We start from the raw sequence: 21,349 nt of genomic DNA on the forward strand, positions 1-21,349 counted from the left end.
CCTCCACCACGTCACTAACCCGCACTAATCAACGTGGTGAGGTATGGTCAAACACCCCCCCCCCGCCTCTGCCGCCCATGACTGACGCGGCATTAGAAGTCTTTTGGCATCCACTAGAGAAGAGCCCTCTAACATTCTCCCTCCCCTCGCCACCCACGCAACCCCCCGCCCCCCCCCCCCCCCCCCACCCCCTGACGAGATGTGACAGAGCCCATTTTCCCTCCCATTTAACCGCGTAATTTTGCACGTTTTCGCCGCTTATGCGCAAATGGAGCGGCATCGGGGGAGTCGGCGCAAGTCGACGTGAATAACGCAATGAGCAACACTTCGCGCGGGGAAAATGACGCATCTGGCAATGCTTAAGCGAGCTCGTAGCGTCGGCGCGTTTGCGCGCGGTCCGACGAGATGTTAACTCCCTCGCTTGGTATACAGGAGGTCACGTGGGTTCAATAGCGATATTTGGTGTTTGCGTGTCTCTCTCTCTCTCTCTGCCCGTGGTCCTCGTGGATTTTTCTCCGTGTCCTCCCCGGGTTTTCCCTCCACGTGCGTTCAGAGTGTTTTGGCTGCTCTGAATTTCCACACGATGATGAGCCACTTCTCGTTGGGCTATCGTTTCTGAGAGCCTGGTCTCTTCTGAAAAAAAAAAGAGCTGGGCCTTACCTGGTCAAATAAGAAAGAGTTTCTAGTTTTAGTTCCTATCGCCAGCACCCCGTCGTCCGAGGCGGGTTATAGGCGAGGCGATAACCGCAGGGCTAAACGAGTCCCCCTGCAAAAGCCCCATCGAAGGCGTTTAACGGAACAGAGGGGCCCTCGTTGTAAATAATTGCCAACGGGCAAGCGGAGGAGGCCTCTAACGAGAGAGGCGGACAATAACGAGAGGTAAGTGGCCGGGGGTGGCGGGCGGGGGGAAGGGTCAGAAGACAAGAATTAACTGCCGGTGATAATTGTTCTTCAGTCGTTATCGGATCGGTTCAGAATGATCGTCGTGGCTTTTGTATCGCTTTTTTCTTTGCCCCCCACCCCACCCCCCCACCCCGAAGCGTTAGGAAAGCGTTGGTGGTAATTATTGCGGTGCCATTTACCACTCGACAAACCACCACTCCCCCCTCCCAACTCCTCCCCTCCAGCACACACTTCCAGAAATAACTAATCCTACGCAGAAACTACACGCCAAGCTTAACGGGGGGGGGGGGGGGGGTTAGAACACCCCCACTGCGACCCCCCCCCCCCTCCGCGTCTCCCTTATCGCCCCCCCCCCCCGCACCACCAAATGGGATTCAATAATAAATATTTAATTGATAAAAAATAGAAAGGAATTTAGGACATCACTTGATTCAATTACACCCCGCGGTGATGTATGAGGCTATTAAGCGAGTGTGGCATTTGCGCTCGGCTTCTTATTAAAATGTGACACAATAAGACAGAGACCGCCGTACTTGGGCAAATGTGAGGGAACCAGAGCATCAGGCAAACGCCCCGCGTGAGCGAATTGAAAATGCCGCCTTAAGTGAGACTTCAATTAATTTACTTTAAAAACATTATTTGTATATACAAAAAAAAATTACACAATGATATATAGATATATTGCTGACGCAGTAAAAAAGGACTCACCGAGTCTGGTATTTCATGTTTATTTATTCGCTTCCTCCCCAAGCAGGGTCCTGCTACATTGGGATTTTTAGCCGGTTACAATTTGAAACAAGTGAGTGGGAACCAACCGCAGAACCCGGTGATAACCCACCAGGCACGGCCAGCAGATAGCACTCAAAGGGCCACTGCACAGGCGAGATATCACCAACCTACTTGCTGTACTTGCTGCCTCTTTCCGGGGCCACCTCCTCGCTCCGCAGCCGGTTTGGGAATTTCGCAATTCTCAAAATCTCTGCGTGAGCCACCAATCTTCGCTTGGCAAGCGCTTGATCAAAGGTGCATGTAGCCACCACCACATATGGTTGTGTGAGCGTGTTTCAAGGGTAAAGAGAATATAATATAAGAATATTGAAATGAAATATATATTGTTCCTTAACCCATGATGCCCCACGGCAACGCATAATGGGTTTGTGTATGGCGCTGCTTCTCGAGTTAAACGGGGTTCCATATTCTAAATGGAGTGCCCTTACCAGCGATACCTGCTCATATTTGCTTTAACAAGCCTGACTTTGCTGATGAGACCCAGAATGGTCAAAACTTGTCCAGAGTTTGTGTGGTTAAAAACATTCTGCTGGATGATGTATGCATGTATGTTGAACTTCTTTTGTACCGTATGTAGCCAACCACCCGAATATGAGATGCGAAATATAATTTTGAGAGAGCCAATGGGTCGATAGACGAACACAATATTAATTATTTACATGTGAAGACAAATAACAAAGTTGTGCTTATATTTGTTGTTGAAAAGGGGAGTATACAAACACTCTGGGGAGAGGGGCATGACAGTCAACGTCAAACAAACTTTCATCAAATGTTCAACTCGAGACAGAACGAGTAACGGTAGAATGTTCAACTAGATAAAACATTCCACCAATGTTTTTTAACTTAGAATTCACGAGAGGGTCTGAGTCGCCCCCCTCCCTCACCCCCCATTCCAGCCCCCGCCCCCCGTCGACCCCGTACCCAAGAGCCCCACGTGGAGCTGGGCTGGGAAATCCACCAGTAGGGGGCCCGGCTTTTCTGGGGTCTCAACGTGGGGTATTGCGGCTCAGAAAGGAAGGCAATGGAGTGCGTTTCGCAAGCTACTTATCGGCGCGGCTCATAGTCGGTAAGCTGACTTTAGACGGAAACCGTGGGGCTCACCGCAACAACTTACACTAATCCCAGCGGCAGGAATCCGCCGCTCACTAATACGCGCGCGCCTGATTGCTTGCTCGCCCCCTTGCCCGCTCGCCTATTGGCGTATATTTACAGACTAGACAGAGATGTGTTAGATTAAAGCTGCGGCAGAGGATTTCACGAACGGGCGACGGAAAACGAAAGAAAAAAAACACAACGGCCGTGAAGTTTCACTGAGGGTGGCAAGAGCGGCCGAGCGGCAGTCTGCGGCGGTCTGTTGCGCATGAGTCCTGCGACCTGAGTTGGGCAATGATCTGAGAAGCCCTGAATGTGTCTTCATCTGGCCCTACGAGATTTATCGAATCACTGTGTGTGTGTGTGCATTGCCCCAACCCGCGTGTGTGTGGAGAGCGGTAGCATGGCGGTTTAGCGCGCTACGCTACGAGTTTGATTCCTGCTCACGGCCAACACCTGTGACGATTATCTGAACCGGTCTTGGGCCTCCACCCTAGGTCGAGTCAGCCTAAAATGAGTACCTAGTGTGGTGTGTAAAACATCGCCACTGGGGAGACAAAGGCGGTCGGGCGTGGTGTTGGCCACCCACCCGCCTGTGTACCGCTTACAGCACTTGCCTCAAAAGTCTATTCAACCTATACGGGCATCTTTGTATTTGTATGAGCGAATACACGCGCTGCTGTGGGCGTGGCGAGCGGCGCGCTGTGCCACCAACCTGGCGCCCCGCCTTCATCTCTTGGTCACGGCTAATATCAGTGGCGAGGAGCGAGAGATAAGCCGGTAGTGGGCCCACGTATTCGGCAACCGGCGCTGACCGGCGAGCTGAATCGTGGTCAAAATGTCAACCCACGGTCGACCAGCAAGAGGATTGAATGCAACTGGCTGTACATGCATTGTTTGTTATTACGAGTGAAAAAAATACGAAAAAAATATGAAAAATCATACAAATAAAAAGAGCACAACGAGGAAATAATCAGAGCGGGCGACATCGCCGACTGAGCGCACCTGGGAGATGCGCGGGTTGGGACAGCGAGTCGGAGCTGCTCCCTCCTCCTCATCCTCCTCCTCTCCCCGCTGAAGCCAGCGGTCGTTTGGGCAGTCCTGCTTCAGGGTGCACCGCCCGCCACCGCTGTTCCCAGAAGCCGCACCGCCAGCGGCAGCTCCAGCAGCGCGGCCACCGCCGCACCAGCCACACTCGAACCGCTTGTCGGCGCTCAGGCAACGACCGCACGTGTCGCGCGATGCCCAGCACTTGTAGAGCGAGACTGCGAGTGTCGATCGTCACACCATCGCCGTCATCATCGTCACCATCATCGTCGCCATCATCATCATCGTCATCACTATCGTCATCTACATAGTCATCATCATCATTGTCATCATCATCATCGTCATCATTATTATCATCTACATAATCATCATCATCATTGTCACTATCATTACCATCATTGTCACCATCATCATCACCAATATCACCATCATCATCATCGAGGGCATCACCATGCCGAGCACAGTCCAAGACCTTCGTCAGCCTCAACAGTGGTCGCGCATCCCACGTCAAATCGTGGCCTTTCCTGAGCGTTGGCTCCACCGTGCCGCCCCATTAAACAAATAAACTTGAACTTTGGGGGGGTCTGCAGGCACCGCAGACCCTGCCCCGAGCCGAGTTCGACTCCCATCACAGGACAAAACCACGCTACGGCACGCACGCACGCTCGCTCGCTCCCCGCTTACTCGTGATGTTGGCCGGGTTGTCGATGGTGAAGCCTCCGTTCCACGTGATGGAGAACTCCACCGTCAGGTTGCTGAAGTCGCCGTCGTAGTTGTACTGCGCGGGGGGTGGCAGCGGAGGGGAGGCGATCGCGGTGTCAAGCTTCACGTTTGAAGTATTTTAGTTTTTATTTTACCAGGTAAGGCCCACTGAGCTATATAGCTCTTTTTCAGAAGCGACCTGGCAACAAATGATAGTTCACCAAAGTGGCTTAGCACGTGGAAATGTATCGCAGCCAAAAACTCTAAACGCGTGTTTCTAAATGTGGAGAGAAAAACCGGAGGACCCGGAGAAAAGTCCACGCGGCCATGGGGAGACCATGCAAACTCAAAATATACAGCAGACGTCAGGGTCGGGATTGAACTCACTACCTCATGTATACCAGGCGAGGTAGTTAGCATCTCGCCACCGGCTGAGAACTCAAGAGACCAGGATGAGTCTCGTTTGCAAGAGTGACCAGGCGGCATTAGTTTCTCCGGTAGGGACAATTTGTGGTGTAGTTTTCGAATTTGGCAAATGTGGATGCTGGACATGAGCGCACTATGGCCAACACGGGATCTTTAACGTCCACTGTGAGTGGAGCAGATAGGGCGTGGTATCAGACCAGTTAATATTCCACACCGCAGTATTAATCAGGGCGGCCCGCTGGATTCGAACCGTGAACCTCTGCAACGCGAATCCGCTGGCCGCGATGCCGCCCCGCCTGGCCACACCAGCGCCAGCGATCGGTGTAGAAATAAAAGCAAAGCAATGGAAGGAAAAACCATGCTCGCGCACGGATTCTGTTACAGTTAGTTCCCAACGTTGCGTTTGTCTTCCAAAGTATTTAATGGGCACGACAGAGGCTAATAGGTAGCACATTTGAGAGGAATGGCAAGAGACGGTGAGGTGGGGTGAAGGATGGTGAGGTGGAGTCAAGGATGGTGAGGTGGAGTCAAGGATGGTGAGGGGCGGAGAGGTGGAAACGGACAGTGAGTGGTGATGGTGAGGTCTGGTGAGTGGTGATGGTGAGGTATAGTGAGTGGTGAGATCTGGTGAGTGGTGATGGTGACGTCTGGTGAGTGGTGATGGTGAGGTCTGGTGAGTGGTGATGGTGAGGTCTGGTGAGTGGTGATGGTGAGGTCTGGTGAGTGGTGATGGTGAGGTCTGGTGAGTGGTGAGGTCTGGTGAGTGGTGATGGTGAGGTCTGGTGAGTGGTGATGGTGAGGTCTGGTGAGTGGTGAGGTCTGGTGAGTGGTGATGGTGAGGTCTGGTGAGTGGTGATGGTGAGGTCTGGTGAGTGGTGATGGTGAGGTCTGGTGAGTGGTGTTGGTGAGGTCTGGTGAGTGGTGATGTCTGATGAGTGGTGAGGTCTGGTGAGTGGTGATGGTGAGGTCTGGTGAGTGGTGATGGTGAGATCTGGTGAGTGGTGATGGTGAGGTCTTGTGAGTGGTGATGGCGAGGTCTGATGGTGAGATGCAATGAGGGCTAAGAGTGAGCGATAACGGTGAGTGACGGGTGAGTGAGGCTCGGGATGCATGTGAAGCGTCTCTCGGCTGAGTGAGCCTCGGGTGAGTGAGCCTCGGTCGAGTGAGGCGTGGGGCGCCTCGGCTCACCGTGGCGTCCTGGCACTGCACGCTGGAGCTGTTGAAGCGCAGCGCGGGCACCCTGAGCGTGACTCCCTGCACGCGCAGGGCGCACGAGTAGGCGCGCTGCCCCGACTGAGGCTGCGGGAGGTTGCGGGCCCCGATGGCGACTCGGCGCTCCCTGCCCGCGGGCAGCAGCAGCTCCGAGCCGCCCGGCGCTGCCACCAGCTGGGGGCACAGCTGTGGAGGGGGGGGAGGGGGAGGAAGCGAGGGGTGAGGAGGAGTGTTGGGAGTTGGTGAGGGGCGGGGAGAGGGAGTGAGGTGTAGTGAGGTGGGGTGGGGATGGTGTGTTGAGGTGCATGGGGGGGTGAGGGATTGTGAGGGAGAGTGAGGTGGTCAGGTGAGGGATTGTGAGGGAGAGTTAGCTGGTCAGGTGAGGGATTGTGAGGGAGAGTGAGGTGGTCAGGTGAGGGATTGTGAGGGAGAGTGAGGAGGTCAGGTGAGGGATTGTGAGGGAGAGTGAGGTGGTCAGGTGAGGGATTGTTAATCGTGGGGTGAGGAGAAGAGAGTGGAGCGTGGAGTTGAGAGGTCAGGTGCAGGGTGGTGAGATGCAGGATGATGAGAGGTGGTAAGGGGGGGTGAGCTGAGATGGTAGTGGGTGACGAGGAGACGTGGAGAGCAATGGTCATATTGGATGAGGAGGGGAGAGGGTTGGAGTGGTGAGATGGGGGGTGAGGAGTTGTGAGGGGCAGCGAGGTGACCAGGTGAGGGATTGTGAATCGTGGGGGTTGTTGGGTGAGGTGCAGCGAGACGCGGTCAGGAGGGCGAGGAGCGGTGAGGGTCTGAGGGCAGGGGTGTTGAGGGGCAGTGAGAGATGGTGAGTGGTAGGGTGGTGGGTGAGGGGGATGAGGTGTCGTGAGGAATGGTGAGTTACGGGTGACGAAAGGGGTTGTTGAGTCGGAATGCGCTGCAGTGAGGAAGTGAGGTGAGGTCACGGTGAGGTGCAGTGACGAATGGTGGTGAGGCCTTTAAGCGATTAGTAAGTGGTGGTGAGGAGCTTGTTGGGTAGGCAGAGTTGCCATGTGACACGGTGAGGTGGAGCGAATTGCCTTGAGGAGTGGTGAGGGATCGTACATCGCAAGACGTGAGCAGGTAAAATGAGGAATGGGTGAGGAATGGAGAGGAGAGGTGAGCAGTGGCGTAGAAACTACATTACCAGTGGCGTAGAAACTACATTAGCAGTGATATAGTAACTACATATTTAGTGATATAGTAACGACGTTATCAGCTCAGCGGGGGTGCGGCAATCGGTCAGCTGTGGCCCCAATATTTGATTTGTCTCGCACGGTAGCACCTGGGCTGTTATATATCGCAGCTCATCTTGTGCTCATTAAGCCACCGAGCATTTAAAAAAAAAATAACAACCGTGTTTTAAATAGGCTGTTGTTCTTCTTGGTTCTTTCGGTAAAGTCACGTAGAAGGGAAATAATAAAATAATACAAATAAAACATAATAAAATAAAATTCTCACGACGTTTCGGCCACAACGCAAGCAGCCGTCCTCAGGTGAAGAACGGGTCTGTCGGAAAGACAGCCTCTGACTTTACCGAAAGAACCAAGAAGATGAATCCCTGCAGTCACGAAAGCTTTAAATCGAAATTTAGGCTGTTGTTCTTTAACACCGCCGCAGCCGAAAACATATCTCGTCATGGTGGTTGTCAAGGGGGGGGAGGGGGGTGTCAAGACACCCCCCTGGCCCCAAACTCGTTACGCTACTGGTGGCGAGGTTTGGTCTGGGGTGGTGAGAGTATGGCCACGTGGGTGGTGAGGTGACCATGGTGAGGCGTGGAGCGGCGATGATTGCGAGTACGTGCAGGGAGGGGGTGGGTGTGAGTCTGTGCCCGCGTGGTCGGTGGGTGGCGGAGGCGTGCGGAGTTCGCGTGTTCGCAGCGCGTGTGCTTCGAGTGACAATAACCGAGCCAAGTCGCAGGCAGACGTAAACACGCGGTCTGTAATATAATAAAATTAGGAAAATCTGAACCTCTCTCTCTTTGCTCCTGGCAATTAAAAGCCTCCGCACGGCGGTCGCAGACAACATTTATCTTTTGGGTGACGTTCGCTTATTTATTATTCATCATTAATTTGTATGCAGAGGCACCGCCGCCAAGCGGAACCTTTGCATTTCACTCCGAGAAGAAGACGAAGTGAGCAGCAGGAGACGGCGATGTTTTCTGGCTTTCTCTCTCTCTCTCCCACACTCTCTCCCTCGCCCCACCTCCCTCTCTCCCTCTCGAACAAAAGCACGAGCGAAAAAGCGAGCACGAGAGATGACGGGATTTTTCCCGTGGGCTTCACTCGCGAGTGGACCCCCCCACACCCACACGAGCCGACCGCGCTCCCCCTCGGAGCCGCAAGCCCTCTTGGAGCCACAAGGCCCCTCCGCATCGCGAGCCCCCTCGGAACAGAGAGCCCCCTTGGAGCCGTGAGTCTCCCTCGGAGCCACGAAACCCCTGGGAGCCGCGAGCCTCAACGGCAATTTAAAAGCACGACGTCGCGGCGCGGCGATAGCTGGCTCAATGTGTGTGGTGATTAAGGGTCCTTGTCACCCGTACGATTGATTTTAAATTCTTCTTTTCGGCCAGTTAACTTTTTTTGCCGAACGGCGAAATATTGCGATTGCTTGCACACGCTGTCTATCCCCCCCCCCCAAAAAAAAAAATCGCGACGATTTTCCGTTTTTGTTTCACCTCCCACCCTCCTCCCTCCCAACCCCACACAGCTGCTGGTCTTTCTGATGTATTGATTGAGACATTGCGGGACTAGGGGATTTTCATGGCGGCGGCGGCGATGTTGGTGGAGGGGGTGGCAATAATATTGGCAGTTATTTAAAAAAATGTTTTACAGGGTTTCATTTGTTTACATTAAACAGTGCGTTTTGGCAGCAGCGTCAGCCACCGGAGGGTAAACGGCCGTATGTAAATCTCAGCCCTACCGGCGAAGGAAGTCTGAAAAATCTGCCGCGCCGCACACTAATTTCAGTGGCAATTAAGCCTCCTTTTACAGTTTACAGACCCGCGCAGCAGGAAAGATTAATTTAACAAATAGAGATGCCACCGCAAATAAAAATCCGCCCAGCAAACGCGCGCTTAATTGCATAATTACTCCGCTAAAGTGACTTTTCTTGTTTTGCTACTAATTGCTCACGTTTTTTATTTTTTGTTGCGGTTTTTTTTTTGCCGACCACCACCCATGCACCCCCCACCTCGTCGCTTCCTCTGCCCCCCCCGCCCACCACCCTCTCCACCCCACTGCGTACGAATTGGCTAAATGTGCACGGTTGATTCTGTTTGAGTTGATGCAGCCGTGGCATCATGGCCAGCGCACTGGGATTGCGACGACGGATTTGACGAAACCTTTCGTCCAGCGGTGGATATATCGCGGCCGACCGACAACGACGGCTGCAATCGTGAAGATACTCATCATTATCAATCCCGCACCACCGATTAGCACGCTTGGCTACGTACAGCGCAAAAGAAGTTCAACACACACACATAGCAGCCACGATCGCGAAAGAAGTTCAACACACACACATAGCAGCCACGATCTATGTGTCCATGATCGTGATGCCGGACTGGACTTGCAATCCCAGAGATTCCGTCTCACGCCGCAGTACTTGAATCGCCGGTGCAAGTGTTTTTGTTCGTGTCGTTGTTGGAAGTCCCCCGCACCTCTGTCCACCCATCAGTATACACGTGGGTTCACCACAGTTGTTGCACCGATGGGCAGGTCAGGCGTGGCTGGTAAAAGTGTGAGTCACCCGCACAGCTTGCAAGAGGTGAGGCCAACGTGGACAAGTAGGACCAAAAACGCTCTAGAGAGTCTCTCTTACGTAGACCCGTCCACCGTCAGTGGAGGAAGACATTGCAGGGATGCGCCTTTAGTTATTTATGAATGCATTGCTCGGTGCGCCATTTTAACACATCCTTCGTCTGGTACGCAGGAGGTCGTCGGTTCCATCCGGGACCCTGACGATGCCTGTTGTTGTATAATTGGAGTCCGCGTGTTCTCTCACTCCCCGTGGTCTCGTGGATTTTTCTCCTCCCGCTCTCCCACCACCCCCTCCCTCGCCCACACATTAAGAAACAACGTGCGGTTAGATTATGTGTCTGCTACTATACATTTGCACGTGTTATGATCGTTATATCAGCCATTTCCATGATGAGCTATCGTCACGTGTACACATGTCGCCTGTGAAAACAAAAGAGTCAACCCAGTGGGCTTTAATCTTAATTTGGGAGCTTTCGTGACTGCAGGAATTATTCTTTGGTTCTTTTCGGTTAAGTCACGTCTAAAAATAAAATAATAAATCAAAATAAAACAACACATTATTTAATTAGCAGTTAGCAGGTAAAGCCCAGTGGGCTTTAACTGCTAACTAAAGTACAGTAGTTCGTTCTGTAGGTCGTGCCAAGTTCTCACGAGAACAAATCTCCCATCCCCCCCCCCCCTCAAATTTAATGTGGCAGGAGAAACATTTTCTCATTTTACTTTGAACATAAACGAGTTTATTTAGTAATACTCTTGTGATTATTGAACGATTTGTCTCTTACTCAATTGCTACTATCAGTGTAACTATTCGTGCACAGAGTAATTGAAAACTAATAACTGGTGATCATAAAATGTTTTCGAATGTAATTCTCGATCAGGCCTCACGGTGTAAACAAGTGCAGTCTCCACCTCGTTATTAATGATCCACTCCGTCTCTGTGGCATTGCTGTTCATGAGCTACAAAGAAGGGCCATGGCCTGAAACGTCACCAATTACACGTAGTTATTTTGTCTTAAGGCCACGTAGCGTTATTGATGATTGTGGTTCATTTTTTTGTTTTGCTTTCGTGAATATGTGGTGCTTGAGCCCAGCAGTTATCGAGGTTTGAGGCAATGCTGCTGCCCATTGTCATCGTCGTGTTGTCCTTAGCTGCCTGATTTGATGTATCCTCGAATAAATCGTGTTAAATTAGTTTCTAAATAATTTTCCGCCTCCCCACTGAGATGTTTTCCTTCGGAGTGCTTCTCTGAAGTTTAGTTTCAGCTTCGTGGTTTTAAATTTATGATGCAATTTGAATATCGTCGGGGAATTTACATTTTTAGTTTGTGGGTTTAATTTGTTTGCGTGGTTTGAAGCCTTGGGCCCTGAGCTTTTCGGCGTTTCGGCGGTGCTGTTTGCATGAACGATGCTGCATATGAAAGTGAACTCCTGTATTGTTATGCTTTGGGTCTTTTGGTAAAGTCACGTAGATAGGTTCAATTTATTAACAATAAAATAAACAAAAAACTACGACGTTTCAATCACAACGCAAGCAATCGTCATCATTTTATTATTAATTTGAATATGAATTCCTGCAGTCACGAAAGCTTTAAGTCAAGATCCTGTATTGTTGTTATTATTATGCATGTCCTGAGAGTTTGCCAGGCTGAAGTGGGCTGGTTATTCGGGGCTGCTGGCAGGTGGCGCATTGTGCAATTAATTTTCAACCGATCACACAACCCCCCCTCCCCCGCTCATCGGAAGTGCGGAGAAAGGACAGAAAATAAACTCAATACAAAAAGCAGTTCTAAAGCAATGAGCTTTCAAAGTGCACAGCTCCGGTGGCTTCCTCATATCGGAAGGAAGAGCGTTCCAGACGGCCCCAGAAGCGCATCTGAAAGTTCGCGATGCAGTGGCCGTCAGCGACTGTCTTTATCGATAGTATACACATCCTCGTTGTACACCTCTACACCATAACTATTCCTGTGTGCCTTGGGCTTAATTTGTTTCCACGGCCAAACCCATCACGCTGATGCCTCGCCGCGACAAGGGGAGGGCGGTGGCGGCGGCTTGGGAGGAGGAGACACTGGCAGGTGGCGGGGGTGTTCAGGGTCATCCCACCCTCATCATCACCTGACAGGCCGAAGATAAAACATTAAAATATGAGAGAGGAAAGGAGGGTTGACGATCGAGAGAGAGAGAGAGAAAGAGGGGAAGACGAGTGGGGAGCGGGAGGGGGGGGTAGGAAGCTGGTGAAAACAAACTTTGACGCGACCATTATGTATTTGAAATACTCTTCCAGCCGAAAGTCCCCGGAGAGAGAAAGAGAGACGCGAGGCAGTGCCCTTGTGGGATGCCAGGTGGCTGCCAAGGATGTTTATCGTAGCTTTGTCATTAGGCTGATAACGCACGCGCACGGGAGCGCGCGCGCGCGAGCCTGTGATCACTGAGGTCGCTCCATTCTTTATGAGGGCTGCAATGGTTATTTATTAATTCGCGTGTTTATTTATTCACAGTTTTCTCGTGCACCTCACAGGCCCGATACGTTTGCTAGAGGGCTTTAATTAAACATGGGGGGGGGTAAAAGATGGGGAGGGAAAGAGAATAATTTTCTAAAAGTGGATGAATATTTTAACCCTCAAAGCTCATTGGTAATGCGAGTGTTTAAACACGGCGTTTAGACGTGCTTATAGATTTATATTTATTCTTCCTCGAGGCAATTCTTTGAGACGGAGCTCAAACGCATCTCATCGCGGCGCAACCCCAAGCGTCCATGAGTTCCTCCCTGCTGATGAGCATTGGAAATCACGGCAACTCCGCTGCCGCGATTAACCGCCTCTTGTGCCGTGTTTATCCGTTTACGAATGCACAGCGCCTTCGATTGCAATCCCCTACAGTGGATTTCTGACGCGGCCGGATGAATGGCGCTGCGGTTGTGGCTGTCGCGAAAAATTGAGATCTGCTTTGGGGAGGAGCAGCAGCAGTAGCGGCAGGAGGAGGAGGAGGATGAGGCGGTGGGGTCATTCTGTCGCCTCTTGACGCTTGCCGACGCACTGAGTTGCTCTGGCACCGTTCGATCTCCTCCCGCCTCCCTCCTCCCTCATCCTCCGCGACTCTGCGAAGACTGAGCGTCGCTCCGGAAAGCCTCTGGCAGTGATTCTGCAACAGCCGCACCCATAACGAGGCGGCCCAGCCGTGACGCGGTCACCGCCTGTTGCAAAGGTTCGCGGTTTGAAATCGGGCGTCCGCCCTGGTTAATTTTCAGTGACGTCATTCGCAATTGTAGGGCCGTCGTGTGCCGGCGTAACCTTCCAAACGTTTGCCACATTTGAAATGTTGCACGGTAAATTATTCGATTGGGATCGCACATATATATCCAGCAGCAATCATCGCCCCCCAACTACGACAACTTGGCAGGATCCTCCTGAAAACACAGTCATGTGACTCAGCGAGGCTTTCCTGGCATAGACAAAAGAAAAACAATGAACACTCAGTGTCAAGGACGATGCCTATATTATCAGAGCATGTTTGTTTGAATGTTTTTTTTTTAACACAGGAACTATCTATTTGTTTGTATCTATTAAATGTATCTATTTGGTATTTTAACGTCTTAGCACCTGTTTTATTGCCAAAAAGGTTAAAACCCTATTCTTATTTTTCATACTTTGATACTGGCAAAAAAAAGTCCCATGGATGTGAGAGCATGTGTGATTTTTCCTTCTCGGCTGTGATTGGGGCGGGCGTGCACGCAGTCTCCCACTTCGCCTCGCACACAGCAGCATGGCACGGATGATCTACAATGGAATTAATCTGATGGAATAATTTCGTAATGCAGCATCACCTTAAGAAATGACTGAAGGGTGATAGGCAGTTATACAACTGCACCCAATTCACGTACCTTTTGCAAAAAAATGCAGTTCAGTTCTGCAGTTCATTTATTTTATTTCACCAGGTAAGGCTCACTGAGCTGTAATTTCGCTCTTTGTTCGGAAGCGACCTGGCCACAAATGATAGCTCAACAAGGTGCTTATCAAGTGAAAATGTATAGCAGCCAAATACTGGAAACGCATGATGTTCATTATAAATGTGGAGAGAAAACCGGAGAAAAATCCACGCGACCACAGAGAGAGAGAGATGCAAATATACAGGCGTCAGGGTGAGAGTCGAACCCACGACCTCCTGTATATCAGGCGAGGTAGTTAACATCCCGCCACCAAAATGTTAACTTTAAATATATGTATATAAATAATTATTAATGATGATTCACAGATCTTCTTGGTTCTTTCGGTAAAGTCACGTAGAAGGGAAATAATAAAATAATAAAAATAAAACATAATAAAATAATTCTCACGACGTTTTGGCCACAACGCAAGCAGCCGTCCTCAGGTGAAGACCAGGTCTGTCGGGGAGACAGCGTCTGAATGAAACACCACCACGCTTGGAGCGTATATTTAAGCTGGGTTGGAAGGGGGGAAGGGTGCCTTGATAAAATAATTTGCATATCAAGAGGAATTTAGCATATTTATGGGAAAAATGATTCACAGATATTGGTCAATCTACTGCTAGATGAAGGACCTTTACCTCCCCACCCCGCCCCCGTTCATCTCCGCAATGCGTCAGTCAATAGTCGGTCTGTTAAAGAGTTGTAAAATAATGCCTTATGGTTAGTGACTTGTGAAGCCACGAATGGATAAGAGGACATTCCCAATGGCATGCTGGCTTTGCTGTGGGTTGTTTGACCATACTTCACCACGCCGGTCAGCGCGGGACTGGTGAAGGAAGGAGGCCCCTATTATAATGAAAGTATGAACCACACAGGAGGCTTCGAGTGTGACATATTTACGACTGCGTGGGTTAGCAGCTGCTGTACGGTTGGCGCTGCGAAGCTTGGCCAGGAGATGAAATCAGAGCGATGGATTCTTGAGTCGGTCTGTGCGGAGCTTTGAGTGTCGTCTCCACCTCTGCGCTGTGGTGTTTTAACTCTGGTTTCCCTCCGAAAAGAAGCGAAGCCTCTGATTATGCGAAATGGTCTAACATCCCAATGTAACCAGCACGCTCCTGAGAGAATACAAAAAAAAGTATTGAGATTCGTCGAGGTTACCCAAGGTAAACACGCTATAAGCAAAATTGTTATTGATGTTATTATTTATTTTAAAGTGCATATCACAGCCGTAAGCAATCCTTTTGCCGCATTAACATGGGAGTGGGAGACCAGGTCATCGAGCGTGCTCCTGTACGAATCAAGATGTGGGGGCCGGCCCTGGCAGGTTAAGTGTACATAAATCTGCCGTCTGCTCGAGACACGAGGCATCGCGAGCTCGGTATTGAGCGCAGCTTTATTGACAAAAGCCTAATTGATGCAAATTTGCGTGAATCAATTTTGTGCCGTGCACTTAGGTGTATGAAGGTGTCTGCGTGTGTGTGCGTGTGCCTGTCTGGTTGGTGCGTGTGTACATTACGGCGTGTTCTAATCGTGTGCACATCGTGTGAGTGAGTGTCCGGGGAGCGGTAGAGTAAGCGGTTAGCGCACTGCGCTACGAACCCGGCGAACCGAGTTCGATTCCAGCTCACGGGCCAACACCAATGACGATTTTCTGAACCGTTCCTGGGCCTACCCGAGGTCGAATCAGCCTCAAATGAGTGCCTGGTGCGGTGGGTAAAAACATCGCCACTGGGGAGACAAAGGCGACCGGGCGTGGTGCTGGCCACTCACCCACTTGTGTGCCACAGTGCCGGCCTTCATAGGTGCTACTAGCTAACAGCACTCCCACCCACCCCTCCACCGTCTGTTCAGGCTATACGGGGGGATCTTTGTCGGTGTTTAGCGCGTTATCCAAGCGCGTGTCATTTCCTTCCGTGGCCTCCTCTGATCTCGCGAGCGTCCCTTCCTTTCCAAGTGCAGCCGCGGCTGATTAAAATGTCCCCCCCTCCACCCCCCGACTTGCCGACACCTCCTCCACGTGGCAGCGAGCGCCGTGGCCTACTGACAAATCCCGAAAGAGAATGAAGGCGTGTTCTTTGGTTCTTTCGGTAAAGTCACGTTGATAGAAAAATAGTTATAAAGAAGAAAGTGTTTTAAAATAAAAAAATAAATAAAAATAAAAACCACGACGTTTCGACCGCAACACAAGCGGTCGTCATTAAAATGTTGTTTTTCTATCTACGTGACATTACCGAAAGAACCAAAGAATGTGAATTCCTGCAGTCACGAAAGTTTCAAGTCAAAATTTAGCACGAAGGCGCCTCGACATCGCCGCGGTGGTGAAATGTTTGCGCGCTTGATCACGAGCACGTTGAGTTAATGCAGACTTGATGCCTTGCAAGGAGGCATCTCTAGTTGCTGTCTGAACATCTTGACACCGAAACTCTTTGGTTCTTTCGGTAAAGTCACGTTGGTAGAAATAAAATAAAACAGATCACGACGTTTCGATCGTAACACAAGCGATCTTCATCGGGTGTGACAACCACGGCAAGAAAATGCTGAAGTCGGCGGGAGAGCTGCCGTGGCACGAGGTTATATAGGTCAGAGAGGGGGGAGGAGGCAAGGGGGGAGAGGGGAGGGGTGTGGGGGAGGGGGCCGCGTGAGCGCTAGGGGAAGAAGACGTGAGGCTGGGGGGGGGGGGAGTGGGCGGGGCTAGCAGTAAACCGGCAGGTAATGATGGAAACAACAACAAGCTAAGGCATTACCTGGTTGATAACATCCTTCCAATGATCGTTCAATTTATTGCCAGAAAGGGTAACATCTATTATTGTTATCGCTTCGTCATTTTTTCAATGATGACAAAAAAGGTCCCCTAGATATAACCGCTTAAGCCGAGCTGTAATTGCCCTGATGCTTGCATTGTCTTTGCATTGTTCGCCTTTTTGCGTTCTCTGGTCTACCACTGTTAAGGCAACGCCATAAAGAACGGTGTCACCTTGTGTGGACCAATCAGTTTCAAAGACAATGGATTCATTATCAGAGAATGTGTATGTGCATGTTTTGCGTGTCACACGCACCTGCCGTAAATGCAGACTTGATGCCAGAACGGGTGAAGACTATTCTCATCGTTCCATCTCAGTCAGTCTACCCACACAGTACCTGGGTCTGTCCCGTGACCTCCTGCCAACAGCGAGTGTTCGACACTTCACCGTGGCTTTCAAGTGCACCAAGCCTGGCACAAGCCCCGCGGTGCAGTCACCGCCACTTAGTGGCAAATTGCGGTTGTACTTGCTGTTGTTACATTGCTAGGGTCGTGAGAGATGGCCGCGACTTTGGGAGGCCTTCATGCAGCAGTGAATTGACCCTGGATGATGATGTACATACGAGAACATGTGCGTAAATGACAGATGTTTGGCCAAGTTGCTGTTAATGCATAATTAATATATATCCTGTAAAAAAAACTGAGCGAAACAGCTGTGACTGAGAGACTCAAGGCATTCATAATAAACGTTTTTGTGTGAGATCGCGTTATTTATTAATGTGTCATAACCCTCCACCACCCGACACGGCCAATCAGTAAAAAAAGTGTCACGTTCACAAAAGACAAAATAGTTCACTACTTTAGCCCACCGGTGTGTTGAAGAGTGAATCCACAACATTTACAATTTTGTAAACGACACATTTTATAAATAACGCGATCTAACCCAAAAACGTTTATCATGAATATTATTGGTCGCAAAAGCCTGCTACGTGTTAAACAGCCTCAAGGAAACTATACCGGGTTTATGATACCTATGGCTTACAAACACCAGCGAAAGGACAGCTATTGTGGGTAGAGAGTGTCTACAGCAGACACAACACAGCTATGACAGCTACAGACTATGTCAGATACAAGGCAGCTGTGGCAGCTACAGACTGCCTGTGACAGACACAAGACAGCTGTGGCAGGTACACGCAGCCTGTCTGTCTGTTGCAGACACATGCCAGCTACGTCCGGCACAGCACACGGCACGGGCGCAGTAGCGGGCAGCAGGCCGAAGTGCCGAGCGACGCGCGATGAGCGAGATCTATGGCGAGCTGGAATTCGAGAGCGAGGATCGATCGGCGCTTTTCAGTGGCGGGGAAAGGCGAGGAGCAACAAAAATAATGCGGTGACAGCGCCATCGTCGCCTCTCCCGTGCCGTCCTCAATCTCTACGCCACCCACCACCCCCTCCCACCGTCCCCCGGTCCAATTTTTACAGCCGCTGCAGTAGCGGCAGCACCCGCTTTGACAGCTTAATTAGCTCCTCTGAGCTGCAGTTACAGCGGGACGCGTGCTGAGCGCATTTCCACGGAGCGCTCTCGGGGCATTTTACATTAAAGAAAAATTGTTCGCAAAAAGTTGCCCGGCAGAGCGAACTTTAAATGAAAATTAAAAATCGTACTGTTGACTTTTTTTTGGTGGGGGGGGGGGGGAGAAATGCCAGTCGTTATGATTCGATGCACTTCCATCGTGGATTTTTCACTCGCGATAAAACTTTACAAAAATAAAACTGAAAGTAAAAAAGTGAAACGAACACGCTTGATTTTTTTCGCTGCGGTGTGGTTTTTTCTCCCAGCTCGTTTTAAAAGCTTAACTTTCTTCTGAAAATCACTGGCAGTGTTCATTCTGTTAAGGATGAAAATAGCAGTCGACGAAAGTGTTAATTTTGTGATTCTATCGTAAACAACGACGGCTAAGAGTGAATTAAAATCACCAATCGTGACTATGACTGCTGCCCACCAGCAAGGGCCACTGAGCGAGGCATGACTACGACTGGTCAAAGTTAACGGCTTACTAGTCAAACAAAAAAAACATTTTTTTCTGGCCTGGACTTTTGCAGCTGTTTTAGACTAATTTCAGGGTGCTGATGCCAAATCTGATCTCAGATTTGCTCTATCACATCTCATTTTTATGTTATTGGCATACCCCATTTTCATTGATTTTACCCGAAATTAACTCTGCCACTTATGATTGCAAGTTGTTGCGAGTCAGTGACTGCTTTAGTGTTAAAATATGGTGCTGTATTTTTTGCATAGTGTGTTTATAATATCATTTTATGTAGGTATCCACATTTATTTAATATTTTTCTTCTGCAGTTTTTATTGAAAATGCAATATTTGATATCTCAAAAACCTGATGTGATAGGCAAAAACTGATGCCAGATTTGGAATCAGCACCCCAACATCACCTTAAAACCGATGGAATACCTTATGCCAGAAAAAGTGTGTTGACCAGTGTTATTTTTACTCGTCTCAACGAGGAGATCATGTGACGTTGTCGCGACGGCCCGATCGCCGATGAAGACCAAAAATCGTAATTTTTTCCTCGTGCATGTGGACGGATTTACTGAGTTCACTGCTGAGTGCTGAACTCAGTAAATTTGAGAAATGTGTGCAACCAACGCTTAATAAATAAGAATGCATGCACTTAAACGTGCCGTCGTTACTTTCCCGAATGAAATATTTAAAAGGACACGCATGTGTTGGAAAGTGTTACAGACAGAACCCGTGCGTATGCGCGTGTTTTGTTTTCCTTTCCTGGTTATACATCGGGATTCCGCGTGTAAATATCGCCCCGTACTGGCAGACTAATGCCCGCTTATAGGCAAGGTGTAGCAGAGCCTGCAGCACAGGGACAGCTGCCACTGGGGGGGGGGTCCCCTATGCCAAATTAAAGACCGTCGCCCCCTACTGCCAAATTAGTGTCAGCTAACAGACCAGCTGCTGAGTGAACTTGCGCCAACAGAGACGGCTGCCACTGGAGGTTCTCATTACCACGTGATAAGCCACTTCGTTGAGCTATGATATGTGGGCAAGGTCACTTCTGAAAAAGCAGCAAAGAGCTCAATGGGCTTTATCTGGTAAGATAATATATATATCTAGTTTAGTTTTACTTGTAAATATTTTTTAAAGTGATCTCTTTAACTTCACTATACTTTGCACTCCTAACTTGTATTTGTACTGTTTGTTGTTACAACATTCTGACCTGCCTCTTACTGGTCATCTGTGAAAAAAGCTTCATACCCCCCTCGATTGTCTCCAGTATAAGCACATATTTTGATCCTGAAACGCTTGAGATGCCACGTGATGAAGATGATGATGTAAAGCGCTCCGAGATTCATCGACGTACAGGAGGGTGCTTTATCAACAACCAATCACAGCACTCATCATTAGCATCACCATTGAGCTGACGAAGTGGAAACTGCTGGCTAACTGAACAGCACCTGATGACGGCAATGATGAAGATGAGTCAATTAAACTAAAGCAGTGGACTAGACCAAAGCAGTTCGACACGAAGTAGGCTTTCGCGACCAATATCATCCATAATAGAGGGTTTTTTGTGGTTAGATCACATAAATATATAAATGTGTCGTTAAAACCCGCCACCACCCTACACAGCCAACTAGTAAGGGTTGTCACGTAAACAGAACGTGCCAATTCGTCACTAGTACAGCACTAACTGGTGTGTTGGAGAGCCAATCCACAACATTTACAATCTGAGTACGACGTTTCGCCAGTAATTATAACTAGCTTCATCAGGCGACAGCCAGATTTGTGGAGAAGTCTTACTGTTTCGTTCCTTATTTAGAGGCGTAGATGTGGTGAATGCAGAGTCACACCATCACCCCGCACAGAAATCTGCTCTTATCAAGACGCTCAATCATTGAGTTAAGAAAGTGTCAGATGGTGACAGTCTGAGAAGTGAAATTCAACATGTTAATGAAGCGCTGCAAATGAACGGTTACAATGATGCACAAATCAACAGGGCATTGAATGCTAAATCAAATAACACGAGCATTGCAACTGCCTAAGTAATTAAAACGATCAAAATACCGTACATTGCGGGAGTAACTGATAAACTAGCCAGATGTTTGGAAAAAAAATACAGATATTAATATCTTGCACAAAAGATGTATTACCGAAGCTATCAACAGAAGGTGTGTACAGGATTAACTGCACGTGTGATAAATGTTATTTGGGCAAACAGGACGTGACTAAAAGAACATCAGAGAAATATTATATTCTCCCAAATACAACTGTCAGCAGTAGCAGAACACGCGTGCCAACAAGGACACTCAATTGATTTGGATAATGTTGAAGTTACGTGCAAAACTAGCTACTATTTGCCAAGACTAATTAGATAATCTATCGAAATTGAAAGAAATACAAATTATTGTAAACGTTCGGATAGCTACCCGCCTTAGTGCTGCGTTGAAGCAAATCATAAAATAATACATTATTTAAATGAATGCCTATAAAGGGCACCATACTTCAATAGGGATTATCGTTGGTAGGGCTATTTTAATACACACAATAGACAGGAAGGACAAGATCAAAGTGCTCGCATAATGCATATGCATAATGTGCGTTGACTCATTAATCCCCCCCACTTTGTCCAAGAACGCAGAAGCGTGGTCACCACATCTACGCCTCTATATAAGGAACGAAACAGGTGTACTTCTTCACAAATCTGGCTGTCG

General features: G+C 49.3%; 1 protein-coding gene across 4 annotated transcripts in view; it reads right to left on the reverse strand.

Moving 5' to 3' along the window:
* The window catches only part of LOC144943686 (plexin-A2-like), a 295,017-nt gene that overhangs the window by 88,554 nt on the left and 185,114 nt on the right, over window positions 1–21,349 (reverse strand). For all 4 annotated transcript variants that reach the window (XM_078871418.1, XM_078871419.1, XM_078871417.1 and 1 more), the window contains exons 12-14: window positions 6,148–6,357; window positions 4,516–4,609; window positions 3,790–4,049 (exon numbers count right to left, since the gene is read on the reverse strand). In XM_078871418.1, the coding sequence (XP_078727544.1) occupies window positions 3,790–4,049; window positions 4,516–4,609; window positions 6,148–6,357 (564 nt within the window). The remainder of the gene's footprint in view (window positions 1–3,789; window positions 4,050–4,515; window positions 4,610–6,147; window positions 6,358–21,349) is intronic.

This window comes from Lampetra fluviatilis, chromosome 32 (genome assembly GCF_964198595.1).
Source record: "Lampetra fluviatilis chromosome 32, kcLamFluv1.1, whole genome shotgun sequence".
NCBI classification, from domain to species: Eukaryota; Metazoa; Chordata; class Hyperoartia; order Petromyzontiformes; family Petromyzontidae; genus Lampetra; species Lampetra fluviatilis.